This window comes from Perca fluviatilis, chromosome 17 (assembly GCF_010015445.1).
Source record: "Perca fluviatilis chromosome 17, GENO_Pfluv_1.0, whole genome shotgun sequence".
NCBI lineage: Eukaryota > Metazoa > Chordata > Actinopteri > Perciformes > Percidae > Perca > Perca fluviatilis.
Window position 1 is genome coordinate 29,641,477 of NC_053128.1, and position 15,283 is coordinate 29,656,759.

Here is a 15,283-nt window from a genome sequence, read left to right on the forward strand (position 1 = left end):
GCATTTGATATGAAGTTCACTTAGGGTCTTCTTAACAATGTAACAAAATGAAATGTTAAAGTATTTTTATTAAACACAACAATGCTTTTATTTTACAGTAAAGACTATAAATAAAGTCCTATAGACCTTTTTAAATTGAATTCCATTGCAAGGCAACAGTCTGTGCTCTTGTATTTTTAAATTAGCATTTTGAAAAAATCCCCTGTCTAAAAACATATCTTTTATGTTGTGGAAAATGCTTCATTTTTCACCTTATGGTTAGTGTATGTGTTTTCTTTCTCCCACCCAGCGGACCTGTTTGACATCCTGCTGCCGATGCTGAACATCTACCAGGAGTTTGTGCGTAACCACCAGTACAGTCTGCAGGTCCTGGCCAACTGTAAGCAGAACAGAGACTTCGACAAGCTGCTGAAGCAGTACGAGTCCAACGCTGCCTGTGAGGGACGCATGTTGGAGACGTTCCTCACTTATCCCATGTTCCAGGTAGTACACACAACCTAGTACATTTACTCAAGAACTGTACTTGGGTACAAATTCCTATAGTTTACTTGTGTATTTCCATTGTATGCTTCTTTCTACTTGTACTCCTCTACATCTCAGAGGTGAATAGTGTACTTTCTACTACGTTTGTCTGACAGCTTTAGTAACTTTTCAGATGACCGTTTTTCCTCCCCTTCCTGTCCAGTGAAAACCTTGTATCTCCAGATGTTGAATGTTGGTGATAAACTGAAGGATGAAGTCTTCCTTTATGTGTTGAGAAAATTCCCCTACTTCTTTAGCTGAATAAAGTCTTTAAAAAGCCTCTCGGATCAGCTGGAAAATGCATCGTCACAAAGCTGAAAACAGGGCTGTTTCTCTGACACCACGAAAAGTTTAAAACTTTTTAGAGGAAAATGCTTTTGGGGAACATTTTTACTGCACGAGTACTTTCACTTTACGTACTTTAAGTACATTTTACTGACCCATACTTTTACCTAAAGCTTTGAATGCAGGACTTTTAGTTGGAGTGGAGTATTTGACGGTGTGTATTAGTACATTTACTTCAGCAAAGTAGGGATCGACCGATATAGATTCTTTTAGTGCTGATACAGATTTTTCTTTTCCATCAGCCTTAGCCGATGACAGATACGGGCTGCCGATTTTCTTGAGCCGATATTTGGAGCCGATACTGCTTTTGCTCCCTCAATTTACACATCATAAAAATGTAAACCCTGCCACACTGGATTTGTTTTCGGAATCTGCTCTGCCATTTCTTTATAAAAATAATAAACAAAAACACAGATCAGTGTCACTTCTGCAATCATCTTACATTCATATCACCCAAATTATGTGTGCAATGTGCATCCTATGGACGGGTGCAGCGTCTCCAGCACTATTGGCGAACGCAGCAGCTGCGTATCGGCCGATACACGTAAAAACTCCAATATTGCCCTGATATATCGGCCGGCCGATTAAAATCGGTCTATCACTTCAGCAAAGGGTCTGAAAGCTTATTTTTTTGGTATTTCAGATTCCACGTTACATCATCACTCTTCATGAGCTGCTGGCTCACACACCTCATGAGCATGTCGAGCGCAAGAGTATGGAGTTTGCCAAATCCAAACTGGAGGAGCTTTCCAAGTGAGTTTGTGCACAATTCACAGATATACATGTATGTTGTGACAGATGATGTTGATGAAGATTGTTCGTGTTGTCAGGATGATGCACGATGAAGTGAGCGACACAGAGAACATCCGGAAGAATCTGGCCATAGAGAGGATGATCGTCGAGGGCTGTGACATCCTGTTGGACACGAGTCAGACCTTCGTCAGACAAGGTGAGCCTCCTCTACGACATCTGCTACCACTTCGGTTTAATCCCAAGGCCTTTGACTCACTCCTGACTCCGTGAACAGGCTCTCTTATCCAGCTGCCGTCCAGCAGCGAGCGGGGCATGCTCAGTAAAGTCCGCCTGGGCTCGCTCACACTGAGGAAGGAAGGAGAGCGCCAGTGTTTCCTGTTCACCAAGCACTTCCTCATCTGTACACGGACGTCTGGAGGAAAGCTTCACCTGCTGAAGGTCAGCCTCACCTGGCCACAGATGTACTTGACACATACAATGGAATTAATAGAGCTCGATGGTGTTTTAAGTCCCCAACGTCTCCTTCCAGGCAGCGCTGCGACCGACTTCAAGGCACCTAACCTTAACCATAACCCTAACCATTGCCTAATCCTAGTGCCTAGAAGGAGACGTTGGGGGCTTAAAACACAGATAAACATTAAAAGATAACCACTTGGAAATCACTTTTTTTCTACTTTTTAAAGGCGACCTGTTATACTTTAGTATTTTCTGTCCTATCTATAATTTTACAATGTTGGATTTTCATGTTAAACTTGGCTGAACTTTCAAATAATGAGGGTAAACGAAATCCCTGTGAGACAAAACCTCAGATTTCACACGCTCTGGTTTTAACGGTGTTTTCTACTGTCTCGGAGTGACGTCATACCGAGCCGGTTTTCAATTCATGGTCATCTGCTCCATGTTACGGCATTCCTGTTTCCATTTTAAACAAACACCAGAACAGACAAACACACTTGAACAAGAACAACCCCCCTCTCCCACCCCCCCCAGGAAAAGAAAGAAAAAACAAACAAATAAATAAAAACCGAAATCACACCTTGCCTAGTCGCCCTCCTCTAGTTCTTGTGATGCTGAGGTCATTAGGTCTGATACCTGTGCTGCTGCACCTTTCCATAGGTCTATGAGTCGATGAAGTCGATTGGCTTTGTTAATCCTAGCTACCTTTTTTCTACTTTTAAAGGAGATCTGTTATGCTTTTCTGTATTTTCTGTGCTATCTATGTTACAATGTTGGGTTTTCATGTTAAACTTGGTTGAAGCTTCCAATAATGAGGTAAACGTAGGTAAAAGAAATCCCTGTGAGACAAAACCTCAGATTTTAAAAGCCCTTCTATGGACAGGTGTTGCGAATTAGCCATGGCTATAAACACTGTGATACAGGCATTAGATTGTTCTTTATGTAATAATCAGTTTTTTGTATCTGTCCCTATTTTAAATAAACAAAAAATGAGATTTCACACGCTCTGGTTTTAACGGTGTTTTCTACTCTGTCTCGGAGTGACGTCATACCGAGCCGGTTTTCAATTTATGGTCATCTGCTCCATGTTACTGCAGTGTTGACGTTACATGTAGCAGGGCATACCCTGTAGCTACATGCTAAGTCAGGGAAAGCTGTAATCTTGGTTGCAGATGTTTTTTTAATTTCTCCCCAATTTCGGATCATATTCCAGCTGGAACATGTCTGGTTGTGTAACATTTGGTTTAGAAGCCTTTATTGGTGATTTTTGACTGTAAAAAGTGCTGCTATATACTTAGTCAGTCTCAGGCTGCAATGGACTGTACACCATACAGAGGCAGAATCCAGAGATCAGGAAACGCTGTCCAATCAGAACAGACTGAGAGTTTAAAGAGACAGGTGCTCGAACAAAATGTGAATACAGGTATATTCAGACAGACGGTATGAGAAAAATAGTTTTTTAACATTAAAGCATGTAAAAAAATGTTTGTAGAAACATAAACAAACCATTCTGAACCTGAAAACGGTATATAATAGGTCTCCTTTAAAAACAACTGAAACAACTTCCCCGTGAGGTAGAATTCGGTTAAAATGTTGAATTTGCTCTCTGTCGCATCTTTTCTCCCCCAACAGCAAGGAGGCACGTTGTCTCTGATAGAGTGCACTCTCATCGAAGAACTAGATGCCAATGATGAAGACTGTGAGTACTTGTTATACCAAATATTTTCTTGTTTCTTAACATTTTTCCCGCTAACCAAGTCGTGGACCTTTTACACTTTCAGACAACGCAGCAGGTCAAGGCTTCAACCACCTGGAGTTCAAGATTGTGGTGGAGCCTCCGGATGGTCAGTCCTTCTCTGTCGTCCTCTTGGCTCCTTCTCGCCAAGAAAAGGCTGCCTGGACCAGCGACATCAGCCAGGTACGCCTGACTGTCTTAAAGCTGTTAAAGAGCTCTCTAATGTCTGATTAAAGAGGACTGAAAGTGTCCCCAAATCTCTGTTTCAGTGCATTGATAATATCCGATGTAACGGCCTGATGACCAGCGTCTTTGAGGAGAACTCCAAAGTTTCGGTGCCGCACATGATCAAGTAAGAAAAGAGGATTTTTGTACATAGAGAGGTTATAGAAAAAGATTTCAAACTGAAACATTAAAAATTAAATAATATTCTGTGTTTTTGTCCCGTTATATGACAACATCGTCAACATACAGTACAATTGTTTTGTGACTGAATATTTATTGCGTGAAATGTTGCTACAAACAACGAAAGTGTGGTTTTAATTTAAGAATAGAAATTGTACTTCCATGTCGTAAAAAAATCATAAAATATAGTGTTGTTTTTTTTAGCTGTTAAAGTATGATGAAAATGTATTTCATGAAATGTTAAAGATTTAAAACTGAGGTGTTTTTAAAGTATTAAGAGACAGACGAACACTGAAAACCCATTTAGGGCTGCAACTAACGTTTAATAGATTAGTTGTTTTGGTCTATAAAATGTCAGAAAATGGTGAAAAATGTGGATCAGTGTTTTCCCAAAGCCCATGAGGACGTCCTTTTTGTCAGGTCTGACACCCGACTGCATAAAGACGACGTCGACATTTGCTTCAGCAAGACGCTCAACTCCTGCAAGGTCCCTCAGATCCGATACGCCAGCGTGGAGCGCCTCCTGGAACGACTGACGGACCTGCGATTCCTCTCCATAGATTTCCTCAACACCTTCCTCCACACGTACAGGATCTTCACCACAGCGGCCGTGGTCATCGACAAGCTGGCGGACATCTACAAGAAGCCGTTTACCTCCATACCTGTCAGGTACACATCACTGTGTCAGAGTGTTACCCCTACTGTAGGTACATTGACTACATAATAGTCAGATTTTTGCTCTTATTTCGAAAAAGACAATGTTCTGTAGGGCTATAGGGCTGTGCTCGATTGAAGAAATTCTTAGTCGACTAACACTCGTTCAACTGTACCGACTAATCGATTAGTTGATTTAATCGACAGACCTGTAAATCTGAGTTTCTCTGCAAAGAGTCATGCAAAAGGATGCATATATTGAATAAGATGATGCCTCCTTTGCATATTTAAACACAACATTTCAGAAAACGTGTAATACAACAAAAAATTGCTTTTAATGACAGTAATTGAAGTAGGTTTCACGGTGATATCTATTAGGTCAAATGTCAACCCTTAATTCTTGTTTACCAGAGATGTGCTCGTACGTTTCTTGGAAATAAGTCATTCAGCATGAAAAAAAGCATCAAACATGACTAATGGAGTAAAGAAATCTAAGTTGACTAAGACCAAAACGACCAATTAGTCGACTAATCGACAAAGAAGGAGCAGCCCTACTGACTAAGCTGTTTACGTGGCTAATGTAATATTCAACTATTATTCCTGTTTACATGCAGCCATGCAAAATAGGATTTTTTTATTTTTTTAAGTTTTCCATCACTGGTAGACTTGTTGGAGCGTCCCTCTTTCATTCCTTCAGCCACCTTCTTGAAAAGGTCGGCATTGCGATGTTTGTGCATGTCCAAAAACCTGTTGATATCCAAGTCTTTCATGTTCTTTTAAAAGTAGCTGTGTTTCTCCTCCTTTTCTTTTGGCCTGCAAACTGTCGGCCGGCTGGTTTGTGTTCAACAACCATAGCAAGGCACAGAGCTCACCGTAAACCGGCAAGAGGCCGTAAACTGTCACAAACTGCAGTAAAAACCCTGATTGAGACACATGTTCTGAATGCGCTGTATGTCCAAATAATGCTTCTAAAACCCAAATACCGGAATATCCCACATGTCTTAATCAGAAAATGCTATATTCACAAAAGCGCCTAATTCGGAAAATCCAAACAGAATATACTGTTTACATGACCTGCATCAAATTCAGAATATTGTCATATTCGGAATAATAGTGGAATATTAGTGTGCATGTAAACATACTTATTGAGGTCTGATAATGTCTGTAAACAACGCTGTGATTGTGTTTATTATTTGTTTGCACACATTCATCCACCCTCCTGGTCTTTTCCTCTCCTCTCATGTAACAGACTGCATGCTACAATTCATTCACTCCATCTTTCCATCTCCACATGTTCTGTTGTTCTTCTCATCCTCCCCTCAATATTCACCTCCTTTCTTCATCTATCACCCTGCCATACACCACCTCCTCCTCCTTCTCTTCCTGTCACTGTATCAGGATCGAGCAACATTCGTGTGATCGTCTGTCCATCATGTCCCTCTGTCCTGACTACAGTCTGAAGATCACACAGCTTGCACTGGACCAGTCCAAGTAAATACCATCAGTAGAATTAGAGTACGTGTCCACAAAGGCGTTTTTTTGGCTGCAGGCATCGCCCCGCTTCCCAGCATTGGACGCTTGGTGGGCAATTTCTCTTCACGAACCAGTGACAAGCAAAGAAAACAGGCTGCGCCTGATTGGACGAACGCTTCACACGTGGGGCTGTCTGCTCCCGGATTTCAAACCAGACCAACATGGCGACTCGTTTGGAAAAGTTTCACTTATATAGTAGTTCAGCGAAATGTGTTTCTGAAAACATTGTATGCGAGAAATAAGCTGCTGTTGCTGAATCTGTCTTCGTCTTAGATCGGGAAAAACAGTCAGTTTAAAAGATTTTAGTAAGTTTTCGAGAGGTGGCGAGTCGAGCTGGACGCCTCCGATTTGCATAAAGTTGCCTGGATTCAACTTATGCAAATGAGGAGTGGGCATCTCGACACCCTGCGTCATGAAAGTCGCGGCGCTACCAGAATGCATTGCCCCGGCTGCTTGTACACTGGAAAAAAAAAGGCAACTTCAGAAATAAGTAGAAAAAACAATGAATACAAGGTGGTGTTTTTTGCTTGTAATAAGTAAAAAATCTGCCCAATGCAAGTAAAAATTCACTTGGTAAGATTTCTTTAAATAATATTTGATCTTCAAATTTGATCCACCTTTTATAAATTACACAGCAGCTTAAAAACCTAATGAAATGTGAAAAGAAAAGCTTGTTTCGTCTAAGATACGACTCAAAACAAGATGTCTTCAAGACTCTTTCACTTAACGAGATCTTTAAGGTGCATCGTCTAAAAAAACAAGTCCCTATATCTCACTGAAATATTACATGCTAGATGATTGTGTCTTATATTAAGTGTTATTAGATATTTTGATGGGAAATTAGATGAGTAAAGATTTTGCTTTTACATTGTACATAAACAATGAATGGGAAGCGTGGAAATGATTCTGTCAGTGGACTCGTACCATTAGGGTTTTATCAGCGTTGGTTAGAGACAGATCTACAGATGGACTCTTGTCTCTCAGGTCTCTGGAGCTCTTCTTCGCCACCGCAATTGCTTGTTGAATTTAAAAAACCTTAAAAAAAAATCATTTCCAACGTTCTTTTATTGAACAAATTGAATTGGACATTAAATGTCACACTAAAAAAATAATTAATTACATTTTAAAGTATACTTTTTTATTAATACACTCTATCAACTAACTCAAAAGAGTGTCTTTGGCGATATGTCACAGCCTTTGGAGATGGGTCTATTGTGCAAGTTGATATCACGATAACGATTTAATAAAATAAAAATAAAAATAAAAAATACACATTGTGCAGCCCTAAATGGGAAGCGTGGAAAAGATGCTGCCAGTGGACTCGTATCATTAGGGTTTTATCAGCATTAGTTAGAGACAGATCTACAGATCTTGCTTGTTGAATTTTAAAAAACCCGAAAAAATCATTTCCAACGTTCTTTTATTGAACAAATCGAATTGGACATTAAATGTCACACTAAAAAAAGAATTAATTACATTTTAAAGTGTACTTTTCTATTAATTAACTAACTCTAATTGTGCAGCCCTAAATGGGAAGCGCGGAAAAGATGCTGCCAGTGGACTCGTACCATTAGGGTTTTATCAGCGTTGGTTGGAGACAGATGTACAGATGGACTCTTCTTTTTGTCTCTCAGGTCTCTGGAGCTCTTCTTCGCCACCAACCAGAGCTCGTGGGCGACGGACCCCTTGAACAACAAATCCCCGAGGCTGTGCCGCAAGTTTTCCTCTCCTCCTCCTCTCACCATCCCCTCTCGCACCGTCTCCCCCGTCCACTCGCGCAAGCTCTCCCTCAGTTCCCCCATCGGTGGGAAAGCCGGAGCGTTGGACCTTTCCACCACCCCCACCTCCTCTGCAGCCAGCTCCCCCACCTCCAGCCACAGCCCCTCCATCTCCTCTCCTCCCCCTACCTCCACCAGGGCCCCCTCTGGCTTCTCCTCTCCTCCGCCCACCGCCACGCGCTCTCCCAGCCTCCCCCAGGCCTCTGGGGTGTCCTCGCCGCCCCCCACCTCCACCAAGGCCCCACTGGACCTCAGCCGCGGTTCCAGCTCGCCAGAGCTGAGCCCAGCTGAAGGGGAGGACGTCAGCGGAGAGCTGCCTCGCATCGACGCCTTCTGTGGGAAGCTGAGGCGCAGCATCCGCAGGGGTATGTAGCTGGAACACAAAAGCATATGATTCACACGCTGACGGGAACGTGTGAACATCAGCCCATGTGTGGGCACGCGCCTCAGTGTCGACTGTTGGGAGTGTCACGAAATTGTGGTTTTAAAAAAAAAACGGGCAAATGCAGAGTTTAGTAACAGCTACTGCAAAGTGACTTCAAGTTCTGAATGAAAATGATTTCTTCATTACTAATATTATGCTCAAATGTGACACATCACGGACAGTGGACCGACAACCCAAACAGACTCAAGGGGAAAAGTGGACATAAATGGGTCAGCGTTACCCAACAGAGGAATAATCGTGCTCTTAGATAACCATCTGGCTCCCCGCCCGACAGCTCGTTCACTGTAAAAACGGTGGCTGAGCACCAGGTCAGAAAGTCGCAGACAAAACAACAAATTGGAAAGGAGAGAAAGAAAATGAAGAGAGAAACACTAACGGAGCTCTTCTGTTGCAGGCGGAGAGGAAAATGACATATTGAATGGGTGGAAAGGAGAGCAGCTCTCCAATAACGCCTAAAATACAGCAGCTTATGACCCAGCAGGCCAAATATACACATGAACAACAGCGTTCAAAGGCTTTATTGCTGATTTATTTGTATCCAGACGCAGTATTTTAAGATCACTTATGTAACAAATATACTGTATGTGTATTAGAGGCCGAAAATTTTTCGGGACTCCCGTGGGTCATGTGATTCCCGCGGTACGGGAGTCAGTTTTACAGTCGGTAACGTGTTCGGGATGGATCGAGCATAGAAATCAATGGGAGCAGGGACAGAGCCGGAGATTAAATTAAGAACCGACGCTGCAATCCGCTGAGGTGCGCCCAAAGATTGCGAGGCATTTCGTTTTAGAAAAGAGAACCACTTATAACTCGGGTAATACCCTACCCGAGTCTGATAACTTTAGACAACATAGGGAACGAAATGGGAGTGGGACGGGATTCAGGAGTCTTTCTCTCGGGATTTTGCACAACAGGATTTTTTTGGGGGGGCAGTCTGGATGGAGTACTTTTGTGGGCTCGGGATGGGATGAGAGCGACAATTGATTCCCGTGTTACCCTCTAATGTGTATTATATTTAACTCCCACACAAAAACGGAGCACACAAGGCAGCCAAGTTTAGGGGCATTGCAAATTAATGTGCACAAATTTCACAAACAGGTGGCTGTTTGGTGGCTAAAACAAACAAAATTACTTTAAGTTTGGGCTTTCTGTCCCTAGAGTCAGAACTTAACACGGAGAAGCACATATTTGGAACTAACTCCAAGATAATTGCAGGTCTGCTGCAACTCAATTCTTTTAAATCAAGGCTGAAGACTTTTGTTTGTGTTTTGAAGCTGCCTTTTTTAAGTAATTGTTAATTTGTAACACCACACTTTAACTTTTATTCTTGTATTTCATACCAGTCTTATTCTATTATAGATGTTTTTATATTCTGTTTAACAGACTTTTACTTGCAGCAGACTATTTTTACAGTGTGTTATTAGTACTTTTACTTCAGTAACTCATCTGAATACTTCCTCTACCTCTAGTTTAATCTGATTTGTACAATCAAACCTCACAGAAGTAAAAGACTAGAGCTGCAAAGATTAATCGATAAGTTGTCAACTATTAAATTAATTATTTTTTCGGTTTGAGTAGTTTTTTATGCAAAAAAGTAAGAGTTCGCTGATTCCAGCTTGTTAAATGTGAATATTCTTCACTCCTCTGACAGTAAAGTTGTGGACAAAACAAGACGTTTGAGGACGTCATCTTGGGCACAGTTTTCACAATTTTCTGACATTTTATAGACCAAGCAACTATTCGTTAGTTGCAGCCCTACAAAAGACGTGTGCATGTTTTTTCGTGGTCTTGTTACATCGTGTGACGGATGACTTTTCTTTCCCTCTAACAGCTGTCCTGGAGTCAGTTTCTCTGGACAAGTTTCTTCCTGAATCCCTGGCCAGCAGCGAGCCGGGCGACATGTCTCCCTGTCGCTCGCCGTCGACGCCGAGGCATCTCCGCTACAGACAGTCGGGAGGTACATTGACGTGTACAAACGCACACAGATACACACTTGTACAATGTCATGCAGTTCTTCTAATGTCTCTGGTTCCTCTCAGTCACACCGGGGGAGAACTCCCGCTGCACGATGTCGCCGGCTTCAGCGTTTGCGATCGCCACTGCTGCTGCCGGGCACAGCAGCTCCCAGGGTGAGCACGGCAAGCCACGAAGGACAAAAGACACACAACTTGGTTGGGCCGGGTATCGCCAGTGATTTCCCGATTTAATTCTGATTCACCATGTCCCGATTTGATTACATTTTGAAATCGAGTAGGTTAGGGAAATTTCAGTTACAATACCATATTATCTTGGATATAAATGAGATTCTCAGAGAGCTTCTGCTGTAAATTGTTCAAGCACCTGGTTAAAGCTACAGTGTGTAGTTTCTGTCGCCCCATGAGTTATTCTAAGTAATGACAACAACACTGTCGGCGCGTCCACATGATGCAAGTCTTCCGTGATCTGCGCCACTGACTTTAGACCAGGTTTTTCCTGGTCTGTGGCGGAATTGTTTTCTGAAACTGCATAATACCACTGGGGAACGTTTGCGCCTGAACACGCCTCCTCTTTTCGCTGAACCGCCCCCGGGAGCGCAAATACATTCCTTAATTTATGCGTCGGTGCACAAAGGCAATTGCGCTGAGTACAAGATAGGGACCATAGTCTATTAGTCGACTAATCTGCTGTTTGGTCTCAGTCGACTTAGATTTCTTAAGTCCATTTGTCATTTTTTATGCCTTTTCACGCTGAATGATTTATTTCAAAGAAACTTCTGAGCACTTCTCTGGTAGACAAGATTTAAAGTTGTGCTTTTGCAGGTTTCTTTGTGGAGAAACTGTTTTACAGATCTGTCGATTAAGGAACGTTTACCAGCTGCAACATTAAAGTGATGAACAAAATAATGCATAAATAATTATAATCAAATAATATAATACTGTATATATTATTCTGAAATGGGCCATTCTGCATAACGAGTAGGGTTGTGTACAGAGACCCGGTGCTACTACGGCACAGGTTCCTTAACTAACAGGATCTACCGGACCGAATAGCAACGCAGATGCCTCATTTCAGTGCAACTTGAATGTCCGCGCTTCTCTCTGATTCTCCGAAATGGACATTGCAGGCAACAGAAGCATCGCTGCATGTGACGTTAGTTAACACTGTACTTGGCTGGATTAAACACGGTTAAAATGCGGACAGCTAAACGGTGTAAAGTGTGACTGTATTTCACTGTAGAGGCTTCCAACAGCGGGACGTAACAGTCTGCAGCTGCTGCTGTCTGTAAAACAACACAGACGGTGCGTTTACTTGAAACAGTTAGCCTCGTGGTGCATTTAAAGTTATTGTAAAATACCCTTTTCCCATCTGGTGGTTGTTTTTGTTGTTTAACAGGAATTTACTGGTGAAATAAGTTATTATTGCATTTTTATTTCATTTAATTTTGACCATATGGCCTTAGCAATAAACAAGCCGTTCTTAAATGTCGCAGACGGTGTGTGTGTGTGTGTGTGTGTGTGTGTGTGTGTGTGTGTGTGTGTGTGTGTGTGTGTGTGTGTGTGTGTGTGTGTGTGTGTGTGTGTGTGTGTGTGTGTGTGTGTGTGTGTGTGTGTGTGTAAAAATCCCCGATACCCAACCCTAGTAACAAGTAGTTTTACTTTCGGTGCTGCTGTAGTTTTATGGAAGTAAAATTGTAACACTAGTTTTACACTGTAATGATGCTACTTTTTGCTTCAGTAATATATCTGAGTATTTCTTCCATCCCTGATTGTTGTTTTTACACTTCCATACTCCAGATATTCAAGGCTTTTAACAGGGAGCTGAAGGGCAAGAATGACCTACGGTGTTTGAAATGGTTGTCCTAAGCTTTCATTTCTTTCCTCCTAGGTTTTAGTAATTCTGAAAAAGTCTGTGACAAAGAATTCATCATCCGGAGAGCTGCTACCAACCGAGTCCTCAACGTGCTGCGACACTGGGTCTCCAAACACTCGCAGGTGAGTCCACAACAGAGAGTCCTTTACTACATGTGTGTCCAGAAGACCCAAACCTGGAGAGGACACCTGAAAGAGCCTGTTTTTGTGTCTGTTTTCATCACCATCACCCCCCTCCGTGTGTGTGTGTGTGTGTGTGTGTGTGTGTGTGTGTGTGTGTGTGTGTGTGTGTGTGTGTGTGTGTGTGTGTGTGTGTGTGTGTGTGTGTGTGTGTGTGTGTGTGTGTGTGTGTGTGTGTGTGTGTGTGTGTGTGTGTGTGTGTGTGTGTGTGTGTGTGTGTGTGTGTGTGTGTGTGTGTGTGTGTGTGTGTGTGTGTGTGTGTGTGTGTGTGTGTGTGTGTGTGTGTGTGTGTGTCCTCTCCTGTTAATCTTTTCCCCGACGGAGGTGCTCTTTGCTCTGCGTGTCTTTTCTACCACCCAGGACGCATGCAGAAAGGTCAGCATCCTCCCCGGGGACAGTGAAAGGACTATCGTCTTCTTTGGAGATTATATAAGATGCTATTTCTGTTCTTGGATGTTAGTAGTCTGAAAACTTAAACATGTATTATTTGGTCCTGTTGATGAACACAGTTCATGGGTCCGTGGGAGTGATCGCTTATAGTAAGGATGGGAACACTTGTGAAAAAACTTAAATTCAAATCAAGAAGATCTTTTATTATCTTACAAAAAAAAAAAACAGTAAGTTCTATTGGTCTATAAACATTACAGTAAATTAACTTGGTAGTTTTTCCCTCCCAAGTAATTTTTGGTTTTGTATTTATTTAAATGTACAATCTGTAATTGTCTGCCTCTAGGGGTCTCTGTCAATCAAAACCAGAAATGAAGTCAAATGTTTTAAGGTTATGTTTTTGACATTTTGACTGCTGTTTGGGCAAAAATGACAGTACGACACTGGATGTAAATGTCCTCTAGAGGGCATCCTTCTCATGTGCCGTCTCTGTAGCTGGAGACGTGATAAGACATCAATTTACAGCAGTGGAGCTTTGGATGCAAACCATTTTTTGAAATATAATATAATAATTATATAGCAAATATTTTCAAATAATTATCAATTTTAAATTAGAAAAATGTCACATGAATAATCATAACTTGAACTTTACAGGACAGAACAACATTTTCTTTTTGAACATGGTCTCTTTTATTTTCAAAAATAACAAGCAAAAGAAATACAATACACACTTGAAATAGTCAAATCAAGTTCCTGTCCATACAAACAACCCAAATAGTTCCCAAGTGCCCCCCACCCACATGTACTGGACCCCGACAACTAGAACAACATTTTCTGAACTTGCTCAAGTCAGTCTTACTGCCAACATGCAATATGATAAATGTTAGGGTTGCATGATATTTACAAATGTGATATTGCGATATAGATATTAATTTTGATATTTTTAAACCTATGTAAAATTACCAAAGTTATGGGAAAATGCATCAAAATAGATTCATAAAGAAAACAGTGTAAGTGAAGAAAAAGTTTTTTTTCTTCACTTACACTGTCACTCTGTTGAAAACCAACTTTGTTGCAACCCCTTTCGATATAATATTGCGCAACGTGATATTGCGATAACGATATTGAGTCGATATATCATGCACCCCTAATAAATGTGTATAAATGTGTTGATCTTCAGGACTTTGACATGAACAGTGAGCTGAAGATGGGGGTGATCGGTCTGTTGGAAGAGGTGCTACGAGATCCAGACCTGCTGCCTCAGGAGAGGAAAGCAACATCAAACATATTAAGGTACAAAGTCAGAAAAGAGTTATAGATATGGGATCTTATATACTGTTCATGTGTCTGTCTGTCTATCAATCAAGTTGCCCCCTGGTGATTGCAGTAATTATTTGGGAAAGACTATGTAAACACTGTTTTAGATTTACCCTGATTACGAAATATCTGCAAATGCAGATTTTCTTATCTGGAGCATTATATTGTTTCCCCTCATGCCTTCCCTTTATGTTACCTGAAGGCTGGATGCCAAAACGCATTGACCTTTTTATATGAATCTTATGGACCTTTTTCATGGCAGACATTTTGACTTGTCATAGTAGGAAAAGCAAAGCTGAAATTGATACCAGGACCTCTCCTAAGTGGAATGCAGCCATCAGTAATGGTTTAATACCAGGGTCTCTCCTAAGTGGAATGCAGCCATCAGTAATGGTTTAATACCAGGACCTCTCCTAAGTGGAATGCAGCCATCAGTAATGGTTTAATACCAGGACCTCTCCTAAGTGGAATGCAGCCATCAGTAATGGTTTGAATACACCTGTGGTTTTCCTACTGTGACATGTCAACATGTCTTCTGTGAAAAAGGTCTATTCTAGTTAGAATGTGCCAGATGTAATACAGGCATTTTACCTTTTGTCATAATGTTTTTTTTGGTACCTGGGTAGATCACCTTGTAGAGCACATGCCCATATACAGAGGCTCAGTCCTCGACGCATAAAGGCCTAAAATGCCAAAAGAAAATAATCTTTAAAAATGTATTTATTTAAATTTATTTGTATCGCTCCCTTCATTACAAGTAAAACCAAAGTGCCAAAGACATCCAACAAAAAATAACACACACACACACACCACACACACACACACACACACACACACACACACACACACACACACACACACACACACACACACACACACACACACACACGTTCATGCTCCCCTACCAAAGAGCACAGTCTTTATT

The 15,283-nt window shown here is 41.5% G+C and overlaps 1 protein-coding gene across 1 annotated transcript in view; it reads left to right on the forward strand.

Moving 5' to 3' along the window:
• Positions 1-15,283, forward strand: part of rasgrf2a (Ras protein-specific guanine nucleotide-releasing factor 2a) — a 65,701-nt gene that overhangs the window by 39,946 nt on the left and 10,472 nt on the right. The window contains 13 exon segments of the mRNA XM_039779058.1: positions 289-483; positions 1,511-1,620; positions 1,698-1,816; positions 1,895-2,058; positions 3,709-3,775; positions 3,858-3,994; positions 4,081-4,163; positions 4,637-4,885; positions 8,038-8,546; positions 10,458-10,583; positions 10,666-10,755; positions 12,491-12,597; positions 14,222-14,334. Coding sequence (XP_039634992.1) covers positions 289-483; positions 1,511-1,620; positions 1,698-1,816; positions 1,895-2,058; positions 3,709-3,775; positions 3,858-3,994; positions 4,081-4,163; positions 4,637-4,885; positions 8,038-8,546; positions 10,458-10,583; positions 10,666-10,755; positions 12,491-12,597; positions 14,222-14,334 — 2,069 coding nt within the window.